The sequence below is a fragment of the Rhinopithecus bieti genome, unplaced genomic scaffold (genome assembly GCF_001698545.2).
Source record: "Rhinopithecus bieti isolate Rb0 unplaced genomic scaffold, ASM169854v2 scaffold_5840, whole genome shotgun sequence".
NCBI lineage: Eukaryota > Metazoa > Chordata > Mammalia > Primates > Cercopithecidae > Rhinopithecus > Rhinopithecus bieti.
In genome coordinates, this window is record NW_016804838.1 from 192,793 (window position 1) to 217,925 (window position 25,133).

The following is a 25,133-nucleotide window of genomic DNA, read 5'->3' on the forward strand; positions in this document are numbered from 1 at the left end:
CCCACAGCTGTCACTGCAAAGATAAGACGTCTTTGAATTGTACAAAAGCTTATGGTCACTCTCCTGCTCTCTGTAGGAAGCTTGCTGTCTTCGACACGTGGAGCTCCTTGGCAGTCCACATAGCAATGGACAACACTGTTGTGATGGAGGAAATCAGTAAGTGGCTTAGGGTTTCTGTGGACAAGAAAGTTGAAATGATGGGCAGCACACACACTTCCTCACCTGAGTCTCCACAGGAGCCTCGGCGACTGTTGTCAGTCGCCCCGTGCCGTGCAGGAGCTCTGTGGGGCCTGCCTGCCAAGCCAGATGCCCGGTAGCCCCGATGTCCTCTCCCGGTGCTCATACCAAGAGAGGAGCGCCCAGGCTCTCTGGAGGCCGAGACGTGGTATCTCACGTCATGTTTTGTGTCTTGGTTACAAATCATTTGTGAAGGCGTGCTGTACTTAGGCGCCCTCGTGTGGGAATTCTGGTGAAGTTCTTTTGCGTGCCTTGATGTGCCACAAAGAGATGCAGCAACCTCTCCAGCTGTACCATCTCGAAAGGCATGTCGTGAAGGCAGAGCTCTTTTCAGCTTTCTGGAAGAAAGGTCTGCTGCAACCCTGAAGGAATCTAGGCGTGGCAGCGTTTACCTCTAGGAGGAAAATTGTGGCTCAGTTTTAACAAATGGGCTCATTGAGTTCCAAATTCATGTTTCACCTTCCATGATGTAGCCAAGCTGAGAACTCTTAAAAATGCTTCACCACCTTCTTTACTTAGGACCACCTTTTTCCCAAGGAACTTCTCAAAACGCCCTCAATTCCAATTTTATTGAAGTTCTACAGGTACACTATTGCCTTGAATCCAGTTTTCCTTAAGAAAGAACTCATTTAGGCTGGGCGCGGTGGCTCATGCCTATAATCCCAACACCTTGGGAGGCCGAGGTGGGTGGATCATGAGGTCAGGAGTTCGAGACCAACCTGGCCAACATGGCGAAACCCCGTCTCTACTAAAAATACAAAAACTAGCTGGGCATGGTGGTACGCGCCTCTAGTCCCAGCTACTCAGGAAGCTGAGGCAGAAGAATCGCTTGAACCTGGGAGGTGGAGGTTGCAGTGAGCCTTGATCACGCCTCTGCACTCCAGCCTGGTGACAGAGCGAGACTCCGTCTCAAAAAAAAAAAAAAAGAGAAACATCTCATTCAGAGTCACAGCCCTAACTGCGCACAGATTCACAGCGGGAGTGGGTCCTACCCTGTGACTGGGTGTGCCAGGTTACCACGCAGGTGTGTGCTGGGTCACAGACGCGCCCCTTCCCTGCCTCTCTGTTCTGTGCAGTGTGCTGCCTGTCACTGCCCGTCTTCACTGAATGTGCAGTGTGCCGCCTGTCACTGCCCGTCTTCACTGAATGTGCAGTGTGCCGCCTGTCCCTGCCCGTCTTCACTGAATGTCCAGTGTGCCGCCTGTCCCTGCCCGTCTTCACTGAATGTGCAGTGTGCCACCTGTCACTGCCCGTCTTCACTGAATGTGCAGTGTGCTGCGTGTCACTGCCCGTCTTGACTGAATGTGCAGTGTGCCGCCTGTCACTGCCTATCTTTTGGATGCTTGATGGTCCCACCTTTGGCCCGTGGCCACCTCAGTCTGGTGGTGTTTTTTGCTCTGTGGTGGCGTTTTTCTGGGTTAAGCAGATGCTGCAGGTGCCTCTGAGCGTTCCCTGCCTAGCCCTGGAATCAGTCTGGCTCCTCTGAGTGGGGAGTGGTGCTGAGAAACCTCAATCCAGGCGCTGGGCATGCTCAGTGCTCCTGGAGTGTCTTCTCCCATCACTGCACCCTCCGGCTGATGAGTCCTCCAGACTCACGGGTGTATGTAGGTGGGAGGGGTGGGAGCAAGGAAAGAGGTTGCTGAGGAGGCCTGGAGGGAGCGGGTTCCGGCTGTGCTGGCACTAGCCAGGCTGGTGGGCTGCGTGGGTACGGGCTGGCGGGAAGGTACAGGCTAGCGGACTGTGCGGGTACGGGCTGGCAGGCTGGTACAGGCTGGCAGGCTGCGTGGGTACGGGCTGGTGGGCTGCACAGGTACGGGCTGGCGGGCAGGTACAGGCTGGCGGACTGTGCGGGTACGGACGGGCTGGCGGGCAGGTACAGGCTGGCGGACTGTGCGGGTACGGGCTGGCGGGCTGTGCGGGTGTGGGCTGACTGGCTGCATGGGTACGGGCTGGCGGGCTGCAGGCATTTTTATTTCTGTGATTTTCCTCTGAAGTGCACGTGGCTTTTTCTTGTACTGTTTTTTGTATGTGCTTTATTTCACAATAAAATGAATTAAGTATGCATAGAAAATATGTCTTTTTTCTCTTGGTAGCAAGATTATGAAAAAATTTTATTATGCTTTTCTATATTTTCCAAGTTTGAATTTCAGTGTAAGTACCTGGCTTTGTAATGCCCTTTTTCTGTTACATGATCATAATTTGCTTGCTTGCTTGTGGGAGCACTTTCGCGCAGCTGTGCTTGGTTAGTGAAAGCATGTCTCCCTTTCTAGGAAGGTTGTGCAGGACCAGCGTTCCCTGTGCAGGAGCCACTGCGTTTCCTGCAGATTCCGACCGGCACTGCAACGGATTCCCTGCCGGGGCTGAGGTCACCAACAGGCTGTCGCCGTGGAGACCCCTGGTGCTTCTCATTCCCCTGCGCCTGGGACTCACGGACATCAATGAGGCCTACGTGGAGACGCTGAAGGTGGGTCCTGCTGTGCGGCGCTTGCCCTGGGTCCCTGTCCCCTTCTCCTAGTTTTTAGTCACTTTCAGTGCGTCATCGTCATGTGGCCATTTGTGCAGCCAGCTCTTGCGGGAGGGGTAAACGACCACGGTTTACACCATTTCCCAAGGGCTGGGTGGGCGTGAGGCACGTCCATCAGGAGACGTGCTGCTTTACTTCCACAAGTGTCAAGGCGAATGTTGAGAATGAAAGCATGAGGCACTTGTTGTAGGGGGTCCTCGGAACCAGGTGCCAGTCCTTGGCCTGACAGGGAACCTGCCCCTCCCGGGTCTCCACTGTGCCCCAGGCATGCCCGCCCCACTCCCCCACAGCCCTCTTGGCCTAAGCTCCCTTTGGAGGGTGGGTTGGCCTGTGGAGAAGAGACTTGTGGGCTGGGCTTGGGGATGGGCAGGGCTCTGTGAGGAACTCCAGCCACAGGCTCCCCCATGTCATGAAAGTAAAAGGGAGCCAGGCCTGGTGGCTCACGCCTGTAATCCAAGCACTTTGGGAGGCCGAAGCGTGCAGATCACAAGGTCAAGAGTTTGAGACCAGCCTGGCCAACACGGTGAAACCCCGTCTCTACTAAAAACACAAAAATTAGCTGGGCGTGCTGGCGCACAACCTGTAGTCCTAGCTACTCAGGAGGCTGAGGCAGGACAATCGCTTGAACCCGAGAGGCAGAGCTTGCAGTGACCCAAGATTGTGCCATTGCACTCCATCCTAGGTGACAGAGTGAGACCCCATCTCAAAAAAAAAAAAGCAGAAGGGAAAACCATCCTTTCTTCAGTTAACTTGAAGTTTAGACCAAGGAGTCACATTTGTATGGAACTGAGATGTGGCTTTCTGTTAAAGTTATTCAGTTGTCTGAACTTGGCCCCTCCCCCCAGCCTTTTGCCCACCCTGTGGTGTCCCTGCTGCCCCCGCACGTGGGCCCCATCTCCATCGCTTCTGCCCTGTCAGGTCAAAGCACTCAGCAGGGCCGCCTCCCCCACCCCTGCTCACATCTCCCGCCAGCCCCCCTCACTCCCAGCCTCCCCAAAGCCCACCTCCGACATGAAGCTTCCCTGAGCCGAGCCTGCAGATTGGGTTTCTTGCGCCTGTAGGATGTCTTGTGGTCTTTCCTGGACAGCAAGTTCTTCGGGACCATGTCCCCTCCTGTCCCCTCTTGTGTCACCCAGTTGGGTCTCAGCAGGCCCTTGGGCCCCCTATGGCAGTGGGTGGGGGACTGTCTGCACCCTCCTGGGACCTGTGCTCAGCTTCCTGCCCCTCCACAGCACTGCTTCATGATGCCCCAGTCCCTGGGCGTCATCGGAGGGAAGCCCAACAGCGCCCACTACTTCATCGGCTATGTTGGTGAGTCCGGGGTTCCCACCGTGTCCCTGTGGGCCTGTGCCCTTTAAGGGCATTCTGTGAGCAGGTCCCACACGCCAGGTGGCTACTTGAGGCCACTGGTGGAAAAGCAGCATGCTCTGAGGGGGGTTCACGTGCAGCCTGGCCGCTGGCGGCCTCCCGTGTACCCCCTTCCCTGATGGTCCCATGCCCTCAGCTCCCTCCCCTCCTCCTGCCCGCTGCTTCTCAGCATGATGTGGGTGCAGTGGGTCTGAAACGCGGCCACCTCTGTCCCTTTCCTCTGCCGGGTCGGCCGCCCATCTGCCTGCCTGCCTCGTCCTCCCAGGTGAGGAGCTCATCTACCTGGACCCCCACACCACGCAGCCGGCTGTGGAGCCCACTGGCAGCTGCTTCATCCCGGACGAGAGCTTCCACTGCCAGCACCCGCCGTGCCGTATGAGCATCGCGGAGCTCGACCCGTCCATTGCTGTGGTACGTGGCGGCCACCTGAGCACTTAGGCCCGTGTTCCTAGTCGTCTTGTGCTGAATACTGTTTGGGGATGATGAGGAAAATCTTCAGATTTTTGCATTTTGGTTTTTTTTTCAGCATGTTGGGATGAGTACTGTGTTCACGGGGTTGGGATTCTGAAGGACACAAGAGCCTGAACCGTGTCCTCGCGGCCTCACGTCCCTCCCCCAGGCACCACCTCCTGCGCAGCCTTCATGGCCTTCGAGTGGCCCGGAGAGGGTGTGTCTGGGTGTGAGCATGTGTGGGCACGTGCTGAGTGTGCGTGGATGAGTATGAGCCATGGTGTGTTCCCCTCACACCCACACAGACACACGGGCGGCCCCTCCGCCCACTCTGCGCCACCTTTTGTTTTCCGGAGGCTCTGACTTGACCTCTCTGGGGGATTTCCTAAGAATGAGCTTCCCTGTTTTTCCATTTTGATGACCTAGTTGTGATTTTTGGTGTGTGATTGATGCAGACCTGCCTGCTCTCAAATACATTTGATGGCGAAAGAGACCAAAGAGAAACCCCTAGAAATCATGGACGACAGTGACATGCTCAGGGGAGCAGTTAACCCGAACCAGGGGCTCTGTTGCAGATGCTCTGCCCTGTTCAGGAGGAAGAAGGCAGATCTGGGCCTGAAATGGCACCGTCTCTGAGCTGTGGCACAGCCCCAGAGTGCACACTATGCTCTGTGTACCTCCTGGGCAGGGTGGCAGGAGTGGGGAACATGGGCTAGAGCTCTGTGGCTCACACTTTTTTTTTTTTTGAGATGGAGTCTCGCTGTGTCTCCCAGGCTGGAGTGCAGTGGTGCGATCTCAGCTCCCTGCAAGCTCCGCCTCCCAGGTTCACGCCATTCTCCTGCCTCAGCCTCCCGAGTAGCTGGGACTACAGGCGCCCGCCACCTCGCCTGGCTAATTTTTTGTATTTTTAATAGAGATGGGGTTTCACTGTGTTAGCCAGGATGGTCTCGATCTGACCTCGTGGTCTGCCCGCCTCGGCCTCCCAAAGTGCTGGGATTACAGGCGTGAGCCACCGCGCCCGGCCTGGCTCACACTTCTTACCAGAATCTAATCACGAATTCCTCGTCTAACTAGAATTAATTATGTTTGTTACCATAAACGCAGCTTGGTGGCTTACAGTGATTGGCAGTCTCACAGTCAGGTCAGGCTATACAGCCAGCAACCACAGACAGAAGCGGACGCGTGAACGTTGAGACCAAAGGGGCCGCCCGGTGGGATAACTGTCCTCACCCGTGAGGAGGAGGAATGTCCCCTGTCCCCGGGGGAGAGTGCTCCCACACAAGCCAGGGCCGCGGAAACGGCGTCTTCGGAGGAAGCGAGTGCCCAGTTTGAACTTCTTCTCCCATTTCGTCTTTGTTTTCCCTGTTTCTTTTTCTTCCTGTGTTAACATCTGCACATCTGGCAGCGTTAATTCCTAGTGACTGTCATTACAGGCGGTAGCTTTAAGGATGTGATTGGGGTGATCCTCGGCAGGTCCCCTGTCTCCTCAGCAGGAGGCTCCCCATGTCACGGTGTCCTTGGGCAGTTCTCAGTGGCCTTTGCCGCCAGTTGCCACCAAGCTTCCAGGGAGATGCTGGGTGAAGGCTGAGACCCAGCGGCCCTGCCTCACAGGCGCAGAGAGAAGAGCTCTCCACTTGGCCCTAACTCATAACCTGCCTCATTCCTGGAAGATTCGGTGAGGCCTAACAAATGCACATCACATAACATCTCATGGGTGAATCAAGGCAGAGCAACGTAGTAGAACCTGAGGGGAGCCGGGCACTGGTGCAGCGGGCCGTGCACAGGGCACCCTCAGGGCTCCCTTCCCGGCCCCAGGAGGCAAGACAGGCCGGAGTATCCAGCACTTGCACGCTGGGGGCCTTTGCTGCACCACTGGCAGGGGGAATGGAAGCCCCTGCCTCTTCACTGACTGCAGATGTGGGTGCACTGTTCTGCTCATAGTCATTTCGTTTTAGGGGTTTTTCTGTAAGACTGAAGACGACTTCAATGACTGGTGCCAGCAAGTCAAAAAGGTTTGTAGCCGCCCCACCACCCACAGCCAAGCTGAACCACCCAGGGAGACAGGCAGTGGGGTGTGCAGGGGCCGAAGGCCAGTGTCCAGGTCTCAGGCAGCCTCACGGGGCTGGGGGGAGCTTTGTCCTGCCTGGCACAGCTGTGCAGCTGAACAGGGTGGGGTGTCCTGGATTGCCCACCTGGCAACACGGTTAACAACCCTGGGGACGGATGTTGCGTGTTGACTTTAGAATGGGATTTCCAGTGTCCTCATCCGTCTCCTGTTGAGATGGGGGTGCCGAGCTGCGCTGGCTGAGTGCGTGTGGCCCACTCCCCTCTGCCATCGTGGTCAGACTGTGTTCTGATCGCCACACTGGGTCCTCGTGTAGCCTTTAGTGTGGAAGCTGCCTCTGTTCTCATCAGTGAAGTGGAGTGACAGTCAGGTTTGGCCCCTTTCTCTTGGGTGCAGCAAGCACTGGGGTGAGGCTGCCCCAGTGACCATGTCTCACTAACAGCTGTCCCTGCTCGGAGGCGCCCTGCCCATGTTTGAGCTGGTGGAGCAGCAGCCTTCACACCTGGCCTGCCCCGATGTCCTGAACCTGTCCCTAGGTGAGAACTGCGGCTGCAGGGCCAAGTCCAGGTGGGGTCCCTCAGAGGTGGGGTCCCTTGGGGGTGTGGTCTGTGCCCTTGCTTCCCCAGTCCTGGCCCCCTTGGTTGTGACCATTTAGGTGTGTGTGAGCCTCAACTGTGAGCACTTGGCAGTGGTTTGCCTGTGAGACCAGGGGCAGAGTGGAGCGTCCTCTCCTCCAAGCCTGCGCGCAGCAACCCGGGACCCACCTCGCCTTCCCCACCCGCACTGCCTGCCCAGGGCACTGTGGAGCTGGGCGTGCTCCCATGGGGTCCTCAGGGCTCTGGAGCAGACAGAACACACAGGCTCTGTGATGATGCAGTCCTGGGTGGGGGACTCGTCCACTTGGGCACCACTGGCCATGGGTGGCGTAGACCCCTTGGACCATGGCCAACGTGCCGAAGGATCCGGCCTGGGCTCGTGCAGTGAAGCGAGTGTGTGGCCGTGAGCTTGTCCTCCTCATACCTATCTCACCATGAGAAACTCTACAAGGCAGTGACAATGGAACCACTCCTGATGACCACGAGGGTCAGGGTGCAGCGTGGGAGACACAGGACAGAGGCCCCCTCAGGCCTGAGACTATGCCGGCCGCCCCCGTCCTCCTCACCCTGCCCCGCTCCTCTTCCCTGCTCCCTCCCCCCATATTCGCAGGTCTCCACAACCCCAGGCCTTTTCACAGCTGCTTGGGCACAGCTGTCTGTGGGCCCCTCAGGGTGGGGCTGCAGAGCAGGTGCTGCTCGGTCTGCCCCACACCAAGGGCACTTGACTCACACGGAAGTAGCCCACTTGAGATGCCTGATGAGCTATGTCCTGTTCCTTCTAGATTCTTCTGATGTAGAGCGACTGGAAAGATTCTTCGACTCAGAAGATGAAGACTTTGAAATCCTGTCCCTTTGAAAATCCTGGGGTCGGGGGTGGCACCTGTGAGAGCCGGGGCTCCTGGTGCCGCTGCATTTCATCCATCCCGCCCGCTCGCCTGCCGAGGGCCGTGCCCCGTGCTGCCTCCCCCCAGAGGGCCACCCGGCTCTGCTCGTGGACTGAGGCTGCGCTGCCCGGGAGGCCTTACTGCTTGGTGTCCGACTGCCCAGCTCAGTGTGCCCATCAGGGCCTGTGCATCTGCACACGGAGCCGTCTGTCAGGAGCTTCCAGAGCGTTCTCTCGACACTGCCAGCCCCGCGTTAGCGCCTGGGCCTCAGTCCCACTTGCTCCCAGGCGCCGGTTCTGTGGTTGGTTTGGAATTAAAGTCCTGTTTGAAGTTGTCAGACACAGACATGAATTTCTGGGGCGCTTCCTGAGTCAGTCTCAGAAGACCTGTGCAGGCTGGCGTGAGAGGAGCAACAGCCACGCTGTGGCCCCACGCCCAAGGACTGGGCTGCTGTCGAGGGGGGCGCGCCCATGGCTGTGTCCTCTGCCCAGCCTGGCTTACCAAGGGCTACCTCAGTGGGAGATGAGGTTGGAGGAACAAAGGCAAAGGTTGCTTTGGGGAGAAGTATTCAGGAAGTGGGTGTGTGGGAAACCTGAAGATGGCGTGCACAGGACACAGTGTGGGCAGAAGGGCGGCTGGCTGTCCTGGGGCTGCTGCTAGAGTGCCTGTCCTCAGAGTGTCCCTTTCCAGGGCTGTGGCATTCTGTGGTGGCTTCCCCAGGTGTGGTGAGGGGTGGGGTGGGGCCTCCACCTGTGACAGGCGGGCTCGAGGGTGGACAGTGTGCCTCTCCCAGGAGCCTTCCCTGTGTCTTTGCCTTGCTGAGAATTGCCCTCCTGTGTCACTGAGGTGTTAGTTTAGGGCCAAAGGTGAAAACCACCCGAGCCTTTTGGTGTGTGATGGGCAGACACCACAGGGTGGCATCACCTGGTGGCATTTCCGGAACCTCAGCCCTGATTACAGAACCCACCACCGCCTGACCCTGTGTAACCTGCTGTCCTGGAGTGCACTCTGCCCTGCTGCCGTGCTGCCTGTCCTGGGGAAGTGGCTTTGCACCACTAGGGAATGTAAACAGGAGGGCTTGGGGAGCGTGGGCACGGCGAGCATGGGCACCTTTCTCATAAGCACCTACTGTGGCGTTGTCAGGACTCGCTGCTGCTGCTGCTGCTTGTATAGGTGTGGGGACCGGAGATCCCTCAGGACACGCACTGCCCGCTCTGCACTGACTGGCCCACCTGGGTAGCAGAGGACACCGTCCCCAGTCCCCCCCCGCCCCCCCCGGACATAGTTTATTTCCTCGTATCCTTTCTCCCTTGGGTGTAGTTGGGGTGGGGAAGGAGGGAAGGCTGGGGCAATTTTCATTCCTTGGGCTCTGCGTCCGAGTCCATGGTGCGCCACTGTGCTGGGATCTGGTGGGGGCCTGCTGTAGTGGGAGTGTGGAACACCTTGACCAAAGGGGAGCTTTTTCTTGTGTGTTTTGAAAAAGGCTTAATGAAGAGAATGTTGTTCATTCTTAGTAGTATAGTTTGCAATTCTTAATGGCAAATAATAAGTTTCAGTAGAAAACAAACCTTGTGTCTATTTTTTCCTGAAGTTATAATTGTGATTTCCAGGAAGAAACCAAGTAAATGTTACAGCCCATAGCATCACACGTTAAGGGATGTGGCTGCCCGCGTGGTGGGCTGTGGGAGCCTGAGCAGGTACGTCCCCAGCCCTGGCAGGGGGCCTGTCCTGCCTGTAGCCTGGCTGTCTGCGAGCTGTGACATCCACCCTCTCATACAACCCTGGAAGGAAAAAGTGCAAGGAAACTAGGATGTTAGGAAAGTAAAATGGCTCCCATTCTTCAACAGGAGGAAGTTGCAGACAGTGCCCTGAGTTGTAGGGTTTGGCTCAATGTGAATCACAGCAAAGCCTTCCCCAAGCGAGCAGTGACTGTCCTGGCCTGTGGGAGGGCCATGCCTGGGGCACAGCAGGGGGCTTGGTGAGGACATCACTCACTCTGGTCAATGCGTCCCTGTGGGCAGTCCTGGTGTAGGTGCAAAGGGCCCAAAGCCAGACAGGAGGGGGCACTGCTGGGGCCCTGGTGAGCTGGCTGAGGACTTGGCGGCCTCTCAGATGCTCTTACTCGCTTCTTGTGGCTGCTCTAGAAGATGACCACATTCAGTGCCTGGAACAGCACAGTCTCTTCCAGACCCGGAGGAGACGGCCACCTCGTGCTGTGGGCAGGGCTGCTTCTCTAGGGGCGCTAGGGGAGAACATTGCTGTGTCTCCTTCTAGCTCCCGGATGCCAGAAACGGCTTGGCTCATGGCACTTTCCTCCAACCTCACAGCAACATGGCATCTCTCCAGCTTCTGTTGCTGGCATCTCACTTCCTGACTCACCCCGTGATGGGCCAGGCATGGTGGCGCCAGGCTGTAATCCCAGCACTTTGGGAGGCTAAGGTGGGAGGATCACTTGAGCCCAGGAAAGAGAGGCTGCAGTGAGTCAAGACTGCAGCACTGCACTCCGGCCTGGGCGACAGAGCGAGACCTAGTCTTCAGACAACAAAAAAAGGCCCCTGTGGTGACGCTGGGCCCACCTGGATGGTCCAGAAAGGTCTCCCATCTGAAGGTTCCTCACCCAGGCCCGTCCCACAGCCCCTGGCAATGCTTACCCCAGTGAAATCCTTTGGTTTTGCCTGGATTTGTCTCTTGGCCACAGAAGGGTGCTGAGACCCACAGCTGCTGCCCCCACAGATGGGGGAACCCTGCCTGCCTTCCACTCCAGCACACTGTATGCTGCTCTCTACCCAGAAAGTGCTCTGTGGGACAGATTCTACCAGGAGTGTCAAATCATTCCTTCTAAGTGTCACTTAAAAGGGAATGCAATGGGCCAGGCACGGTGGCTCACGCCTGTACTCCCAGCACTTTGGGAGGCCGAGGCAGGTGGATCACTTGAGCCCAGGAGTTTGAGACGAGCCTGGCTGGCAACACAGCAAAATCCTGTCTACAAAAAATTAGCCAGGCACGGTGAAGGCCTGTAGGCCTACCTACTCAGGAGGCTGACGTGGGAGGATCTCCTGAGCCCAGGAGGTCTGCAGAACGCTGCAGTGAGCCACGATCGTGCCACTGCACTCCAGCCTGGGCGACAGTGAGACCCTGTTTCCAAAAAAATAAAAAGGGATAGGATGGAAAGTTAAGCTCCAGGGTTGCAATGAAAATAGCAGAGTTAACTTCGGTGAGTTCAGGATGTAAGCTGTGATGACACTCGGATGTAGCCTGGCTGGAGCCCAGGGCATGGCTGCAACTGTTCAGACCCACAGTGGGACTCCCTCAACTAGGCAGGAACTAAGGTCCAGAAAGGCCCTACTGGGCCCAATGAAGGCGCTTCTCTCCCATTCAAAGCCAGCTCCATCCTCAGTCTAAGAAAAGTGAAGCGTTCCACAAAATTTTCAGGTTAATTTTTAGTAGTATCTAGAAGACATTTAGGAGAATTCCAACTGATTACCATTTACAGTGATCACAATGAAACTACTCAAGAGTTAACACTGAACTTCAGTAAGAAAATACAACAGAGTACCATCAGGACACTGATGGCAGGGAGAGGGCAGGAGACTGCTCCATCGCTCCGCTCATGTCTACACTGCCAAGGTCCCCACCACACCCCCGCCCGGGGCAGAAGAGGCAGCCTGCAGTTCTCTGCTGCCGTGAAAGAGCTCCTGAAGTCGTGGGATCTGGATACCGCTGGAGATGGGGCCTTCCGCAGGTCTCCCACCTCTCGAGGGACTACAGGGAGAGGCGTCTCCAGTGGGCAGCCTCGGGTCACTTCCACAGCTCCCCCAGCGGCTTCTCTGTGGCAGTGCGGATGGCGTCCTCAGAGAGCACACGGATGTCCTCGTGGACAGCTTCAATGCTTTTGGAAGCATCCACCATCTGTTCCCACCGGGGTTTCAGGAGAAAGAGAGGCCACGTTCCAGGCTGGGCGTGGGAGCCCACACCTGTAATCCCAGCACTTTGGGAGGCCCACGAGGGAGGACTGCTTGTACCCAGGAGTTCAAGACCAGCCTGGGCTACACAGGGACATCCAACCTCTGCAAAAAAATTGGCACCACTGTACTCCAGCCTGGGTGACACAGTTAAGACCCTGTCTCAAAACAACACCATGTTTCATACTGTCCTCTGTGCTCATGCGGATTTCACACAGGCCAGGCTCTGGAAGGCCAACCTGAACCTCCTGGCAGTGTGGTGACCTCTGGGATACCCCACACCTCTCTGAACCTCAACCTTGACAATGCCCATGGTACAGAGCCACCTGGCATTTCTTATTTATTTATTTATTATTTTTTTTGAGACGGAGTCTTGCTTTGTCACCCAGGCTGGAGTGCAGTGGCCGGATCTCAGCTCACTGCAAGCTCCGCCTCCCAGGTTTACGCCATTCTCCTGCCTCAGCCTCCCGAGTAGCTGGGACTACAGGCGCCCGCCACCTCGCCTGGCTAGCTTTTGTATTTTTTAGTAGAGACGGGGTTTCACCATGTTAGCCAGGATGGTCTCGATCTCCTGACCTCGTGATCCGCCCGTCTCGGCCTCCCAAAGTGCTGGGATTACAGGCCACCCGGCATTTCTGCCACAGCCCTAATGCAGGAGAAACATGACGTGCCAACTGCCCACTCCTGCTCTCAGCCAACCTGAGCCTCCTTGTGACCCTAACCCCGATGAGTGCCCACTTGCAGGAGTGAGGCACAGCCCTCAGCACAGCCAGGCCCACCCAGCCCACCAGGTCAAGGCGACTGTCCCTCCAGCTCGCAAGCAGCGAGTGGAAAGCACAGAGGGCAGACCCTGCCCTGCCCACGCTCCTGGGCACTGCCTGGAACGCAAGGAAGTTCCACAGCAGAAGCCAGACAGGACCAATGCAGACAATGACAGGACCAATGCAGACAGGACAGGCCTGACCCGTCCTTGAGGCTAAGATGAATTTGGTCCTAACAACTGTGTCGCACAATGGCGTGAATGGTGCGAGGAACGTGGGGAGGGCACGAGCACGCAGGACAGCCTTGTCTCCACCAGAAGGAAGGCAGTGAGAGGAACTCGGAAGCGCTGGCGTTGCAGCAGCATCCCGGGCTCTGCTGTCAGGTGGCGCAGGACCCTTCTCAAGCTTTTGGGACAGCAAATTCTAGAAAATCTGCCAGAGGCGTAGAAGGCACTCGGAAGAATCTAACCATTTCATGAGGTGTGACTGTGATGGAAGGAGAGTGACTCCTTACACAAAAGCCACCTTCCCAGATGCCACTCACTGGCCACCGTGCAGCCACACAGCTGTCGCCCAGAACCACCCAACATGAGCCTCTCCGGGCAGCTGACTGCCAGAGGGAATGCCGCACTGCCAGAAAGGGTGCTGCTATCCCGCCTGTGTTCTGGGAAACGAAAAGCTGTGACCAGCATCATCTGCAGGCACAGCCGGTCAGGCTGGGGCAGGCCCTCGAGCACTGCTGTGTGGAGCTCAAGGGACAGAAGCTCTGTGGGCCGTGGCCACGACAGTGCTGGCACGTGGCTGCTGTCTGGAAAGAGGCCATGTGGGCAGTGGTGGGCACGGGCGACTGGAGTCTGGGGGAGAGGTGGGAGCTGCAGTTGGGAGGAGCAGAGGCGGCTAGCCTGCGTGTCCACTGGGAGGGGAGAGTCCAGCGTCCTGGGAGTAGACAGAGTAGAGCCAGACCTGGGACTGCTGAGACTGAAGGAGGCCGGGCTGAAGGGAAAGCCAGCACACGGCACCCTCCTGAACTCAGCCAGGTGCAGCTGCAGGACCCATGCCCAGCGAGAGGCCCGCACCAGAGGGCACGGCTGCAGGGCCCACGCCCAGCGAGAGGCCCGCACCAGAGGGCACGGTGGCTGCAGGGCCCACGCCCAGCGAGAGGCCCGCACCAGAGGGCACGGTGGCTGCAGGGCCCACGCCCAGCGAGAGGCCCGCACCAGAGGGCACGGTGGCTGCAGGGCCCACGCCCAGCGAGAGGCCCGCACCAGAGGACACGGTGGCAGGAACAGCCTGGCGCTCATGTCTGAAGAGGGGCTGAGGCTGTAGAGGATTGCGCAGACTCTCACCTGACCCACCAGACAAAGCGCCAAATGTCAACATTTAGCAAAACTCACCGGATTAGAATTTGTCGGGTGCAGTGGCTCACGCCTATAAACCCAACACTTTGGGAGGCCGAGGTGTACAGATCGCCTGAGGTCAGGAGTTGGAGACCAGCCTGACCAACATGGAGAAACCCTGTCTCTACAAAAATGCAAAAAAAGTTAGCCAGGCGTGATGACAGGTGCCTGTAATCCCAGCTACTCGGGAGGCTGAGGCAGGAGAATCACTTGAACCCAGGAAGTGGAGGTTGCAGTGAGCCGAGATGGCGCCACTGCACTCCAGCTTGGGCGACAGGGCAAGACTCTGTCTAAAAAAAAAGAATTTGCTGGCACTGAGAACCCCTGAACGACTACTCCCGGGGCTCCGCATCTGGGAAGACCAGACAGAACGGCAGCAGCTCTGCTGGTGCGCCTGCGCCAGTCACCACAGGGTGTAATCCTGAGCCACTTCTCGACGGTTCCTCCTGTGCAGTTCTGGGATTCTCACCTTCCAGTTCAAAGTCGTGTCTCTCATGAGCTGGTAGAAACACCGGAGGGCCCGCTCCTGGAAAGCCCTGTTCTCGTAGCGCTCATGGCCAAACGCTCCCCGCTTGGCAGCATCTGCCAACTGTAACTGGAGGAACAGGACCAGGTCGGGTTTGGGAAGGCCCACGTCTGGCTGTTTACACCAATCTAGGGAAAAGTTCTGCCAACAAAGAACCCGACAGTTAAAGCTTAGTGTGGTCTAGGTTTTTGTTTCAAAAGTCATAAAAACGGGAAAAAATGAGGGGACATTTGGTGAGGCACCAAGACGTGAGACTGTTTATACGGTGGCTCGTGTTTAATTTTTAAAACCTCAAACGTGTTGCTTTCTCCAATGTCACCTTCTCGTTTTTCCTTTGTAAACAGAGAAGTGGACAGAAAAGTAGGCAGGTAGAATGGCTCCCGGTCCCCGCCACCCACAGCCCAGGCCCCACGGAGGCCATCCCAGCACAGCTACAGGCCTGGTGGCCAGGAGGAAACAGTCTATGTACACAGCCCCTGGAGACCCCCGGCCTAGGACGCCTACAGCAAAGAGCAGCTGGGTCCGGACACAGGCACGGGGTCGTTGGCAGTGTCCTTTCTGCCACACACAGGCGAGGGTCTCATACCCCATGGAAGAGCAGGAAGGAGACAGAAACTCCTAGAGCCTACTATGTGCCAGCCCTGCGCCAGCCCAGCCTCCCCCACTGGCCCTCCTTGCCAGGGCTGTGCAAACACCCCCTGTCCCTCCCTTACTCATCCCATCTCCCTCCAAATGCTGTCCTGTTTCCGGAGGAAAGGTGGGACTGGAAAGGCTGTGACTCCAGGTCACACATCACACAACAGCACCATGAGCTGAGGGAAGGCGTCCACCAGCACCTCCCACAGGGCCTGCGGCTCTGTCAGTTGATCCGCACAGCAGGAAGAAGCAAAGGAATCAGGAGTCTTGTTCTCCTTATTATACAACTTAATACTTTAGAGGGGAAGGACTCAAGCTAACACATGAGAAATGGCAGAATTAAAAAGTGAGGGCGTGGCCAGGCACGGTGGCTCACGCCTGTAATCCCAGCACTTTGGGAGGCTGAGACGGGCAGATCACGAGGTCAGGAGATCAAGACCATCCTGGCTAACACGGTGAAACCCCGTCTCTACTAAAAATACAAAAAGTTAGCCAGGCGTGGTGGCGGGTGCCTGTAGTCCCAGCTATTCGGGAGGCTGAGACAGGAGCCGAGATCGCACCACTCGTACTGCACTCCAGCCCTGGTGACAGAGCGAGACTACATCTAAAAACAAAATAAAAATACAAAGTGAGGGCGGTTATCATGAAAAATAACCACATTATCTTTCTTTTTACTGTCTCTTTAAGGGACAGAGCTGGGCGCAGTGGCTCACAGCTGTAATCCCAGCACTTTGGGGGGCTGAGGCAGGAGGATGACTTGGGCCCAAGAGTTGAAGGTTACAGCAAGCTTTGATTGTTCCACTGCACTCCAGCCTGGGCAACAGAGGGAGACCCCCTCTTGCAAAAAAAGGGGAAAAAAAAGTACTACAAATGAACCATCTTTGAAAATGCATCTTAGGCGCTGGGCGCAGTGGCTCACGCCTGTCATCCAGCACTTCGGGAGGCCGAGATGAGTGGATCACTTGAGGTCAGGAGTTTGAGATCAGCCTGGCCAACATGGGAAAACCCCGACTCTACTAAAAATACAAAAATTAGCTGGGCACGGTGGCGTGCGCCTATAATCCCAGATACTCAGGAGACTGAGGCAGGATCATCGCTTGAACCCAGGAGGCAGAGGTTGCAATGAGCTGAGATCACACCACTGCACCCAGCCTGGGTGACAGAATGAGACTCTGTCTCAAAAAAAAAAAAGAAAAGCATGTGGAAAATATAATCCAAATCACAACTGTGGTTCTGTCTGTGAAACAATCTCTAGCTACATAAATGTTTGCTCTTCTTATTGATAAAACCCAATTAATCTAGCAAAGAGATGAAAGGAATGTTAAGAATCACAAAACTCTGCGGAGTAATCTGAGGCACGTCACTCGTACTCGCATTCAAGCGCAGTCCTGGGTCCACGCACCTGTGCTCGCCCGACAGGAGGCCAAGTGGCACTCACCTCCTTGGCACCGGTGAAGGCCACACCAGAAAATGCATATCTGTCCACGATGAGAGTCACACCCTGGCTCAACTTTTCCTTAATTAAGGGCCTGAAAAACAGAGGATGCTCCTGAGCCCTGGTTCTGGTTTCATAGGCCTTGAACTGTCAAGCTTAAATTATCCCAACAGGCCGTGCGTGGTGGCTTACGCCTATAATCCCAGCACTTTGGGAGGCTGAGGCGGGCGGATCACGAGGTCAGGAGATTGAGACCATCCTGGCTAACACGGTGAAACCCCATCTCTACGAAAAATACAAAAAATTAGCCGGGCATAGTGGCAGGCACCTGTAATCCCAGCTACTCGGGAGGCTGAGGCAGGAGAACTGCTTGAACCCAGAAGGTGGAGGTTGCAGTGAGCTGAGATCACACCACTGCATTCCAGCCTGGGTGACAGAGCATCTCGAGACTCCATCTCAAAAAAAAAAAAAAAAAAAATTTATCCCAACAATACAACTCAGAAATCTCATACGACAACAGGTACAGCACAGTGATTTGTAACCTTATTTTAATGCAAAAGGTCTGGATCTTCTCTAGAAGATGCCATTCCCACACCTCCAGCAAAACCCAACATGGAAAAGATAACCTCACTAAATAGTAACAAACACAACTGGTAAAGTTCAATGTTCCAGAAACATTGCAAGGGAAAGAGGAAGCATTGTCAGCCGTCTGGGCAGAAAGGCCAGCACTACCCTATCGAGGAAGAGGAAAGCACAGGCAAAGAAGCGAGCAGAGGATGGTGGCGGGGAAGTGTGGGTACAGCCAGCAGGTGACTCGTCCATGCTTATGACCCCTAACCTGGACTGCAAGGATGTTCTCTACCAAATACAAGTCCACCATCATCCCTACAGCCACCAAGATCACGGATGTACAAAGACACGGGGCCCGACACTAGTGAGAAGCACTGCTCAAGACAGAGAAAGAAAAGTCTGATTCAATCGACTCAGCCAGTCTCACTGGGGCCTTCAAATCACAGGGGCACCCACATAAGGAGTCAACTGGCCTCTGACAAAGCAGCAGAGGGATGCAATGGCGTAAAGGCAATTTCCTCAACAAACGCTGCTGGAACAACTGGACATCCTCATGAAACAGCATAAATTAGAGCAGACCGTATACCCTCCACAAACATAAATTCAAAATGAATCACAGGCCGGGCGCAGTGGGTCATGCCTGTAATCCCAGCTCTCAAGGAGGCAGAGGCGGGAGGATAGCTTGAGCCCAGGAGCTCAACACCTGCCTGGGCAATATAGTGAGACACTGTTCTCCACAAAAAGGGGGGAAAAAAAAAGACAAAATGAGTCACAGACCCAAATGTTAAATGCAAAACTATGTAACTCCTAGACAATAACATAGGAGAAAACTTAGATCACCTGGGGTTTGGCAGACTGTTTAGATACAATACCAAAGGCACAACCCATGAGAGAGTTGATTAAGATGGACCTTTCTGCTTTGTGAGAGACACAGTCAAGAGAAGGAACGGACAGCCAGGCGTGGTGGCTCATGCCTGTGAGCCCAGCACTTTTGGAAGCCATTTGGCAGGATGGGTCCCTTGGGGCCAGGTGTTTGAGACCAGTCTGAGCAACAACAGTGAGACCCCCATCTCTACAAAAAATGGAAACGTCAGCCAGGGACAGTGGCAGGCACCTGTAGTCCTAGCTACTCCAGAGGCTGAGGCAGGAGGATCACTGGAACCCAGGAGTTTAAGGCTACAGTAAGCTGTGATCATGCCACAACATTCCAGCCTGGGCAACAGAGCAAGACATTTCTCTTAAAAAAATAAATAAATAAATAAGGCTGGGCAGTGTGGCTCATGCCTCTGATCACAGCACTTTGGGAAACAAGACAGGAGGATTGCTTGGGTCCAGGAGTTCAAGACCAGCCTGGGCAACAATGGTGAGACTCCATCGCTACAAAAAAATTTTACCAACATTAGCCAGGTGCGTTAACATGCCTGTAGTTGCAGCTACCTGGGAGGCTGAGGTGGGAAGATCACTTGAGGTCGAGGCTGCAGTAAGCTGTGATTGTGCACTGCACTCAGCCTGCATGACAAAGAGAGACCCTGTCTAAAAAAAGAAGAGAGAGAAAAAGGAAAAGACAAACCACAGCCTAGGAGAAAGTATGTATAAAAGACACATTTTATAAAGGACTGGTATCTCAAGCATACACAGAATTCTTAAAACTCAAAAATAAGAAAACAGCCAACTCCCCTAAAAAGTAGGTCGAGGCTGGGCGTCATGGCTCATGCCTATATTCCCAACACTTCGGGAGGCGGAGGCAGGTTCATCACTTGAGCCCAGAAATTTGAGACCAACCTGGACAACATGGTGAAACCACATCTCCTCAAAAAATACAAAATTGGCCGGGCACGGTGGCTCACGCCTGTAATCCAGGCAGTTTGGGAGGCTGAGGTGGGTGGATCACCTGAGGTCAGGAGTTCAACACCAGCCTGGCCAACATGGTGAAACCTCATCACTAATTAAAAAATAGAAAAATTAGCCAGGCATGGTAGTAGGCGCCTGTAATCCCAACTACTGGGGAGGCTGAGGAAGGAGAATTGCTTGAACCTGGGAGGCGTAGGTTGCAGTGAGCCAAGATCACCCCACTGCACTCCAGCCTGGGCAACGAAAAAGAAACTCTGTCTCAAGAGAAAAAAAAAAAAAATACAAAACGTAGCATGGTGGCATGCACCTGTAGTCCCAGCTACTTAGGAGGCTAAGGCAGGAGGATTGCTTGAGCCTGGGAGGTAGAGGCTGCAGTGAGCCAAGACTGTGCCACTGTACTCCAGCCTGGTTGAGACCCTGTCCCAAAAAAAAGAGTGGGCCAAAGCACTTAACAGATACCTCATGAAACCAGATATACAGATGGCAAACAAGCGTATGAAAAGATGCTCCACATCATATGTCAACAGGGAAATGCAAACTAGAACAATGAGATACCACACACCTCTATCAGAATGGCAACCATCCAAACACTGACACCACCAAATGCTGGTGAGGATCTGGAGCAGTAGGAACCCTCGTTCACTGCTGGGGAGAATGCAAAATGCTGCAGCCACTCTGGAAGACAGTTTAGCACAAGCTTGTCCAACCCGAGGCCCACAGGCTGCATGCGGCCCAACACAAATCCGTAAGCTTTCTTAAAACATTATGAGATTTTTTTCTTTAAGCTCATCAGCAATTGTTAGTGTATTTTATGCGTGGCCCAAGATAGTTCTTCCACTGTGGCCCAGCGAAGTCAAATGACTGGACACTCACGGTTTAGTAGTTCTTTACAAAAATAACAGTCTTACCACATATTAAAGCAATGGTGTTCCCTGGCATTTACCCAAAAGAAGTGAAAGCTTATGACCACACAGAACCCTGCATGAGGATGTTTATAATGGTTTTATAACTGCCAAAACTTGGAAGCAACAAAGATGTCCTTTAGTAGGGGAATGAACTATGGTACATCCAAACAATGGACTATTAATTAGGGAAAAAAAGACATGAACTATTGGTCAGGCGTGGTGGCTCACGCCTGTAACTCCAGCACTGTGGGAGGCCCAGGTGGGAAGATCACTTGAGGTCAGGAGTTCAAGACCAGTCTGGCCAACATGGTGAAACCCTATCTCTACTAAAACATACAACTTAGCTGTGCATGGTCGTATGCGCCTGTAATCCCAGCTACTCAGGCGGCTGAGGCAGGAGAATTGCTCGAATCTGGGAGGCGGAGGTTGCAGTGAGCCGAGACTGCACCACTGTACTCCAACCTGAGCAACACAGTGAGACTCTTGTCTCAAAAAAAAAAAAAAGGCCGGGCGCGGTGGCTCAAGCCTGTAATCCCAGCACTTTGGGAGGCCGAGGCGGGCGGATCACGAGGTCAGGAGATCGAGACCATCTTGGCTAACACGGTGAAACCCCGTCTCTACTAAAAATACAAAAAATTAGCCAGGTGTGGTGGCGGGCGCCTGTAGTCCCAGCTACTCGGGAGGCTGAGGTGGGAGAATGGCATGAACCCGGGAGGCGGAGCTTGCAGTGAGCCGAGATCGTGCCACTGCACTCCAGCCTGGGCGACACAGCCAGACTCCGTCTCAAAAAAAAAAAAAAAGAAAGAAATACACTGTCAAGCCATGGTTAGACATAGAGGAAACTTAAATTTATCTATTAGGGAAACAAGTAACCTGTAGCAGAACAGATGGACAAAAGAGATGTAGCCCTGGGTACCTGGGATAAGACTATCATCTAAAAGTAAAATCAGGATTATTCTTCTTTTAAATTGGGCATACATATACGTGTTTCATCACTTTTCTACAAAGCCACAAAAAGCAAAATCAGAAGAACAATTGCCTCCATAAAATCTAGACGTGTTCAAAAGATTATAAAAATGGTCTCATTTTCATTTAAGACTTGGAGTGGGGATAGCCTTTCCAAGCAAGACACAAAGCTAAGCCAGAGGAAAATAATGCAGCGTTTCATGTAACACGGATGAGGAGGAACCACTGAAAGTTCACTAGCCGGGAACAGGCTAAATGTACCGTGGAACAACTTTTCTAGAGAACATGCTACAACAAATAATGAGAAGGGCAGAGTTTGGGGATCTGTAAGTGCAGAAATCTGTAAGGCAGAGTTAGAAAGAAAGTTGCCAAATAATTTGTATGGTATGACCTCATTTATGTTAAAAAACAAAATTCTAACTATAGTAGTTTCTACATATGTATACAAACATAAAAACATCTGAAAGAACACACATGAATATTAAGTGCTGAATGAAGAGGAAACCTACTACGATGATGTAAAACAAAAAAGGTGGCAGGAGAGTTCATATAAACTATAACCTTCAGTTTCTAATGTATCCATACCGGTTATCATTTTTAACAAAGGTAACATAATACAGCACATAAATAATAGGGAAGGGGGAAGGCAGGGGTAGTATGTAGGGAGCGCTCTACATACTCTACTTTTTGATCCATTTTTCTGTATACCTAAAGCTATCTTTAAAACATTAAGTCTATGAGGCCACGGGTTTGAGACCAGCCTGAGCGATATGGTGAGACCTTGACTCTACTTTAAAAAAAAAAATTAGCTGGGCTTGGCAGCATGCACACACCATCCAACCTACTCAGGATGCTGAGGTTTGAGGACTGCTTGAGCCTAGGAAGTTGAGGCTGCAGTGAGCCATGATTGTGTGCCACTGAACTCCAGCCTGGGCCACAGAGCAATACCTTGTCTTAAAAAAAAAAAAAAAAAGGGGCCAGGTGTGGTGGCTCACACCTGCTGTAATCCCAGAACTTTAGGAGGTCAAGGCAGGCAGATCACAAGGTCAAGAGAGACCATCCTGGCCAACACGGTGAAACCCTGTCTCTACTAAAAATACAAAAGTTAAATTAAAAAATAAAATAAATTAAAAATACAAAAATTAGCTGGCTGTGGTGGCACGCGCCTGTAGTCCCAGCTACTCGGGAGGCTGAGGCAGGAGAATCCCCTGAACCCGGGAGGCAGAGGTTGCAGTGAGCCGAGATCGCACCTCTGCCTGGTGACAGAGTGAAACTCCATCTAAAAAAATCCAAAAAACTTAAGTCTGTCAGTTACGGGGTGTGGGGAGCAGGAGGAAGAAACAGCATTCGTTAGTGCCCTTTGGGAACTAGGGGCTTCACCACCTCTGATCACAGGACTGCTAAATTAAAGAACCGGAGGCCCTAGCATGACTGTCATTGTCATTCAGAATCAAGTGCGGCATTCACTTTATCTCAGGAGGAACGAAAGTGGGCGGGGCAGAGGCAGCAATGTACAATGGTTTTTACACGTGTTCCCAGCGATTTGCAGAAAAAAGCAGGTGCACCGCGTGATCCTCCACGTCACTTTTCTTTTCCAAGTAGGAACTCAGAAGTTTGCCGATTTCCGTTGATCTTTCTAGAAAAAAAGAGAAACACACAAAATACAAGTGAGATCAGGCTACATGACAATATAGTTTGGGTTGAATTTCTCCTGGACTCAAGTCTCACTTTGAGTTTTACTTTACTAAATCTCTAGACAGGCTTGGCTCTTCTGCGGAAGTCAAAGGAATTTCTCTGAGAAAGAACAGCAATCTGCAGACAAGCTGGGATGAAAAATGCATTAGGAAAAAAGAACTCGGGAAGAAAGCGGAGACTTCAAAGAAAGCATTTATAAAATTTGTGGACTGGGTGGCCTAGGATTAAGGTCAATGCTTCACTTGAAAACTGTAAAATATATGCTATAAAACCCCTGAAAGCACGAACAGTCATCAAACAAAACACAACACCCGAAAAATCCACAAAAACAACACATGGACTACAAAAGAACTGGAGGAAACTTTTGGAGTCGAGACCACGGTTTCGCGCGGGTTTACACGTCACTCATCACCATACCCCGCACTTTAAGACACGCAGGGTGGGCCGGGCGCGGTGGCGCGCGCGCCTGTAGTCCCGGCTACCCGGGAGGCTGAGGCGGGAGGATCGCTTGAGCCCGGGAGGTCCAGGCTGCCGTGAGCCGAGATGGCGCCACTGCACTCCAGCCTGGGCGACACGGCGAGAGCCCATCTTTTAAAATAAAAACCGCGCAGTACACAGCACGTCGACCGCAGGCAACTAAGCTTAGGAGCAAAGAGTCCCTGGGAAGGCAGAGGCGCCGAAAGCCGCGGCGCAGCCCCACCCGCCGCGCGCACCCACCTGGGAACCGGAGCAGTTCGGCGCGGTGGCCCGCGGCGCACAGCGTTTCCACCAGCTTGCAGCTCTGCGTGCTCTTCCCCGCGCGGTCCATGCCCTCCAGCACTATGAGAGCCCCGCGCCGGGCCGCCATGACTGTCCACCGCCCGCCGCCTGCGTCTCCACGCCTCCTTCCGGAGCTCCCATTGGCCGGCATCAACAGCGCGCACCGTGATTGGCTCGTATTTCCCGGCCTCAGCCGGATTCGAAGGGATTGGTCGGGGCTGGGGCGAGGGCGACGCGCTGTGGGACCGACACCCGCGCCTGCGCCCTGGGCCGTGCCGTCAGGGGAGCAGCGTCCTGGGCTTTCGGGGCGGAAACTGGTGCCCCGTGTCCCGTGCGGGCCTCCGTCCTCGGGCTAGCAGAGCCTTTCGCTTCGGGAGAGTTGGTGACGCGGCGCGGGCTGGATGGCTGGAGACGCTGGGTCAGGGCGCGGACGAGGGGAGGGCAGGGTCGGAGGGGCTCCCGGGCGCTGCCCGGGCAGCATCGGCTCTCGTTGGCCCCTGGCTGCGCGCAGCGGGCCCGACTCTCACGGCCCTGCGGTGCCCGCTGCACGCGCGAGGTCTCCGGTCCCGCGGCGCGCGAGACGCACGAGCGAGATGCTTCCCGAAGCGCGGGGCTCAGTGCCCAGGCTCAGCCGGGGCGCCTCCAAAAGCTCACCTGGAGCCCACCACGACTGCGTTCTGGAAACGCTGTGTTTGACAGCAGGGGCAGGATAGGGGGCTGTGTAGACACTCGCTGCCTGGCAATTGTAGTAAAACCATGGGATTGATAAATGTTCACCATTGTTCCTGAAGGGCAAAACTGCGGGGCTCTGAAAAGTCCGTGTGTGTGTTTTTGTTGTTGTTTTGTTGTTTTTTGTTGTTGTTTTGTTTGAGACGGAGTCTCGCTCTGCCGCCTAGGCTGGAGTGCAGTGGCGCGATCTCGGCTCACTGCAACCTCCGCCTCCCGAGTTCAAGCCATTCTCCTGCCTCCGCCTCCCGAGTAGCTGGGACCACAGGTGCCCGCCATCACGCCCGGCTAGTTTTGTGTATTTTTAGTAGAGGCGGGATTTCACCGTGTTAGCCAGGATGGTCTCGATCTCCTGACCTCGTGATCCTCCGCCTCGGCCTCCCAAAGTGCTGGGATTACAGGCGTGAGCCACCGCGCTCGGCTGAAAAGTCCGTTTTAAAAGATGATGTATACAAATTATAGCACGGAGAGAGAACGGGCAAGTTGTTTCCTCTTTCCATGCCTCCAACTCCTCTGAAATGTGAGTCATGATGATAATAGGAAAAACTGTCTCTGCTATAGAGGCGGAAAAAGTCCCGCGAAGTGTCCCTGGCATCTAGAAAGCGCTCAGTCATGTTTGCTGTTATCTTAGGGATATCAGGCTGCCTGGACATTTCTCAGATGAGACTTTTTGTTATTTTAGATACCGAAATTACTATCTTTATGTGCCAAATTGTCAGTTGTCAGCTAGACATCACTTTCTGCCTAGCAGAAGAAAAGGTAGGAACTGCATTTCCCAGAATCATCTGTGTAGCTCTGTGTTACAGTCTGCCAGAGATAG

The 25,133-nt window shown here is 54.3% G+C and overlaps 2 protein-coding genes across 10 annotated transcripts in view; one reads left to right on the forward strand and one right to left on the reverse strand.

Moving 5' to 3' along the window:
- Positions 1-9,691, forward strand: part of ATG4B (autophagy related 4B cysteine peptidase) — a 31,264-nt gene extending 21,573 nt beyond the window's left edge. For 3 of the 6 annotated variants that reach the window (XM_017870677.1, XM_017870679.1, XM_017870680.1), the window contains 7 exons: positions 77-156; positions 2,508-2,701; positions 3,994-4,072; positions 4,395-4,540; positions 6,535-6,591; positions 7,087-7,180; positions 8,023-8,460. In XM_017870677.1, the coding sequence (XP_017726166.1) occupies positions 77-156; positions 2,508-2,701; positions 3,994-4,072; positions 4,395-4,540; positions 6,535-6,591; positions 7,087-7,180; positions 8,023-8,096 (724 nt within the window). In that variant the 3' untranslated portion in view covers positions 8,097-8,460. Of the gene's footprint in view, positions 1-76; positions 157-2,507; positions 2,702-3,993; positions 4,073-4,394; positions 4,541-5,683; positions 6,592-7,086; positions 7,181-8,022 lie in introns of those variants that run through there. The other 3 variants (XM_017870678.1, XM_017870676.1, XR_001885263.1) reach the window with 3 other exon arrangements.
- A 1,856-nt stretch (positions 9,692-11,547) lies between these two features.
- Positions 11,548-23,877, reverse strand: DTYMK (deoxythymidylate kinase). Of its 4 annotated transcripts, none has more exons than XM_017870686.1 (5): positions 23,546-23,877; positions 22,661-22,769; positions 16,845-16,935; positions 14,714-14,911; positions 11,548-12,033 (listed from the first exon to the last, which is right to left on the reverse strand). In XM_017870686.1, the coding sequence occupies exons 1-5, from the start codon at positions 23,736-23,738 to the stop codon at positions 11,923-11,925; spliced, it is 702 nt and encodes a 233-aa protein (XP_017726175.1). In that variant the 5' UTR covers positions 23,739-23,877; the 3' UTR covers positions 11,548-11,922. The 4 variants fall into 4 exon arrangements, with proteins under 4 accessions (XP_017726175.1, XP_017726177.1, XP_017726174.1 ...); XM_017870688.1 differs by having other exon boundaries at positions 14,714-14,839; positions 23,546-23,854; XM_017870685.1 differs by having other exon boundaries at positions 16,809-16,935; positions 23,546-23,724.
- Between the last annotated feature and the right edge of the window lie 1,256 nt (positions 23,878-25,133).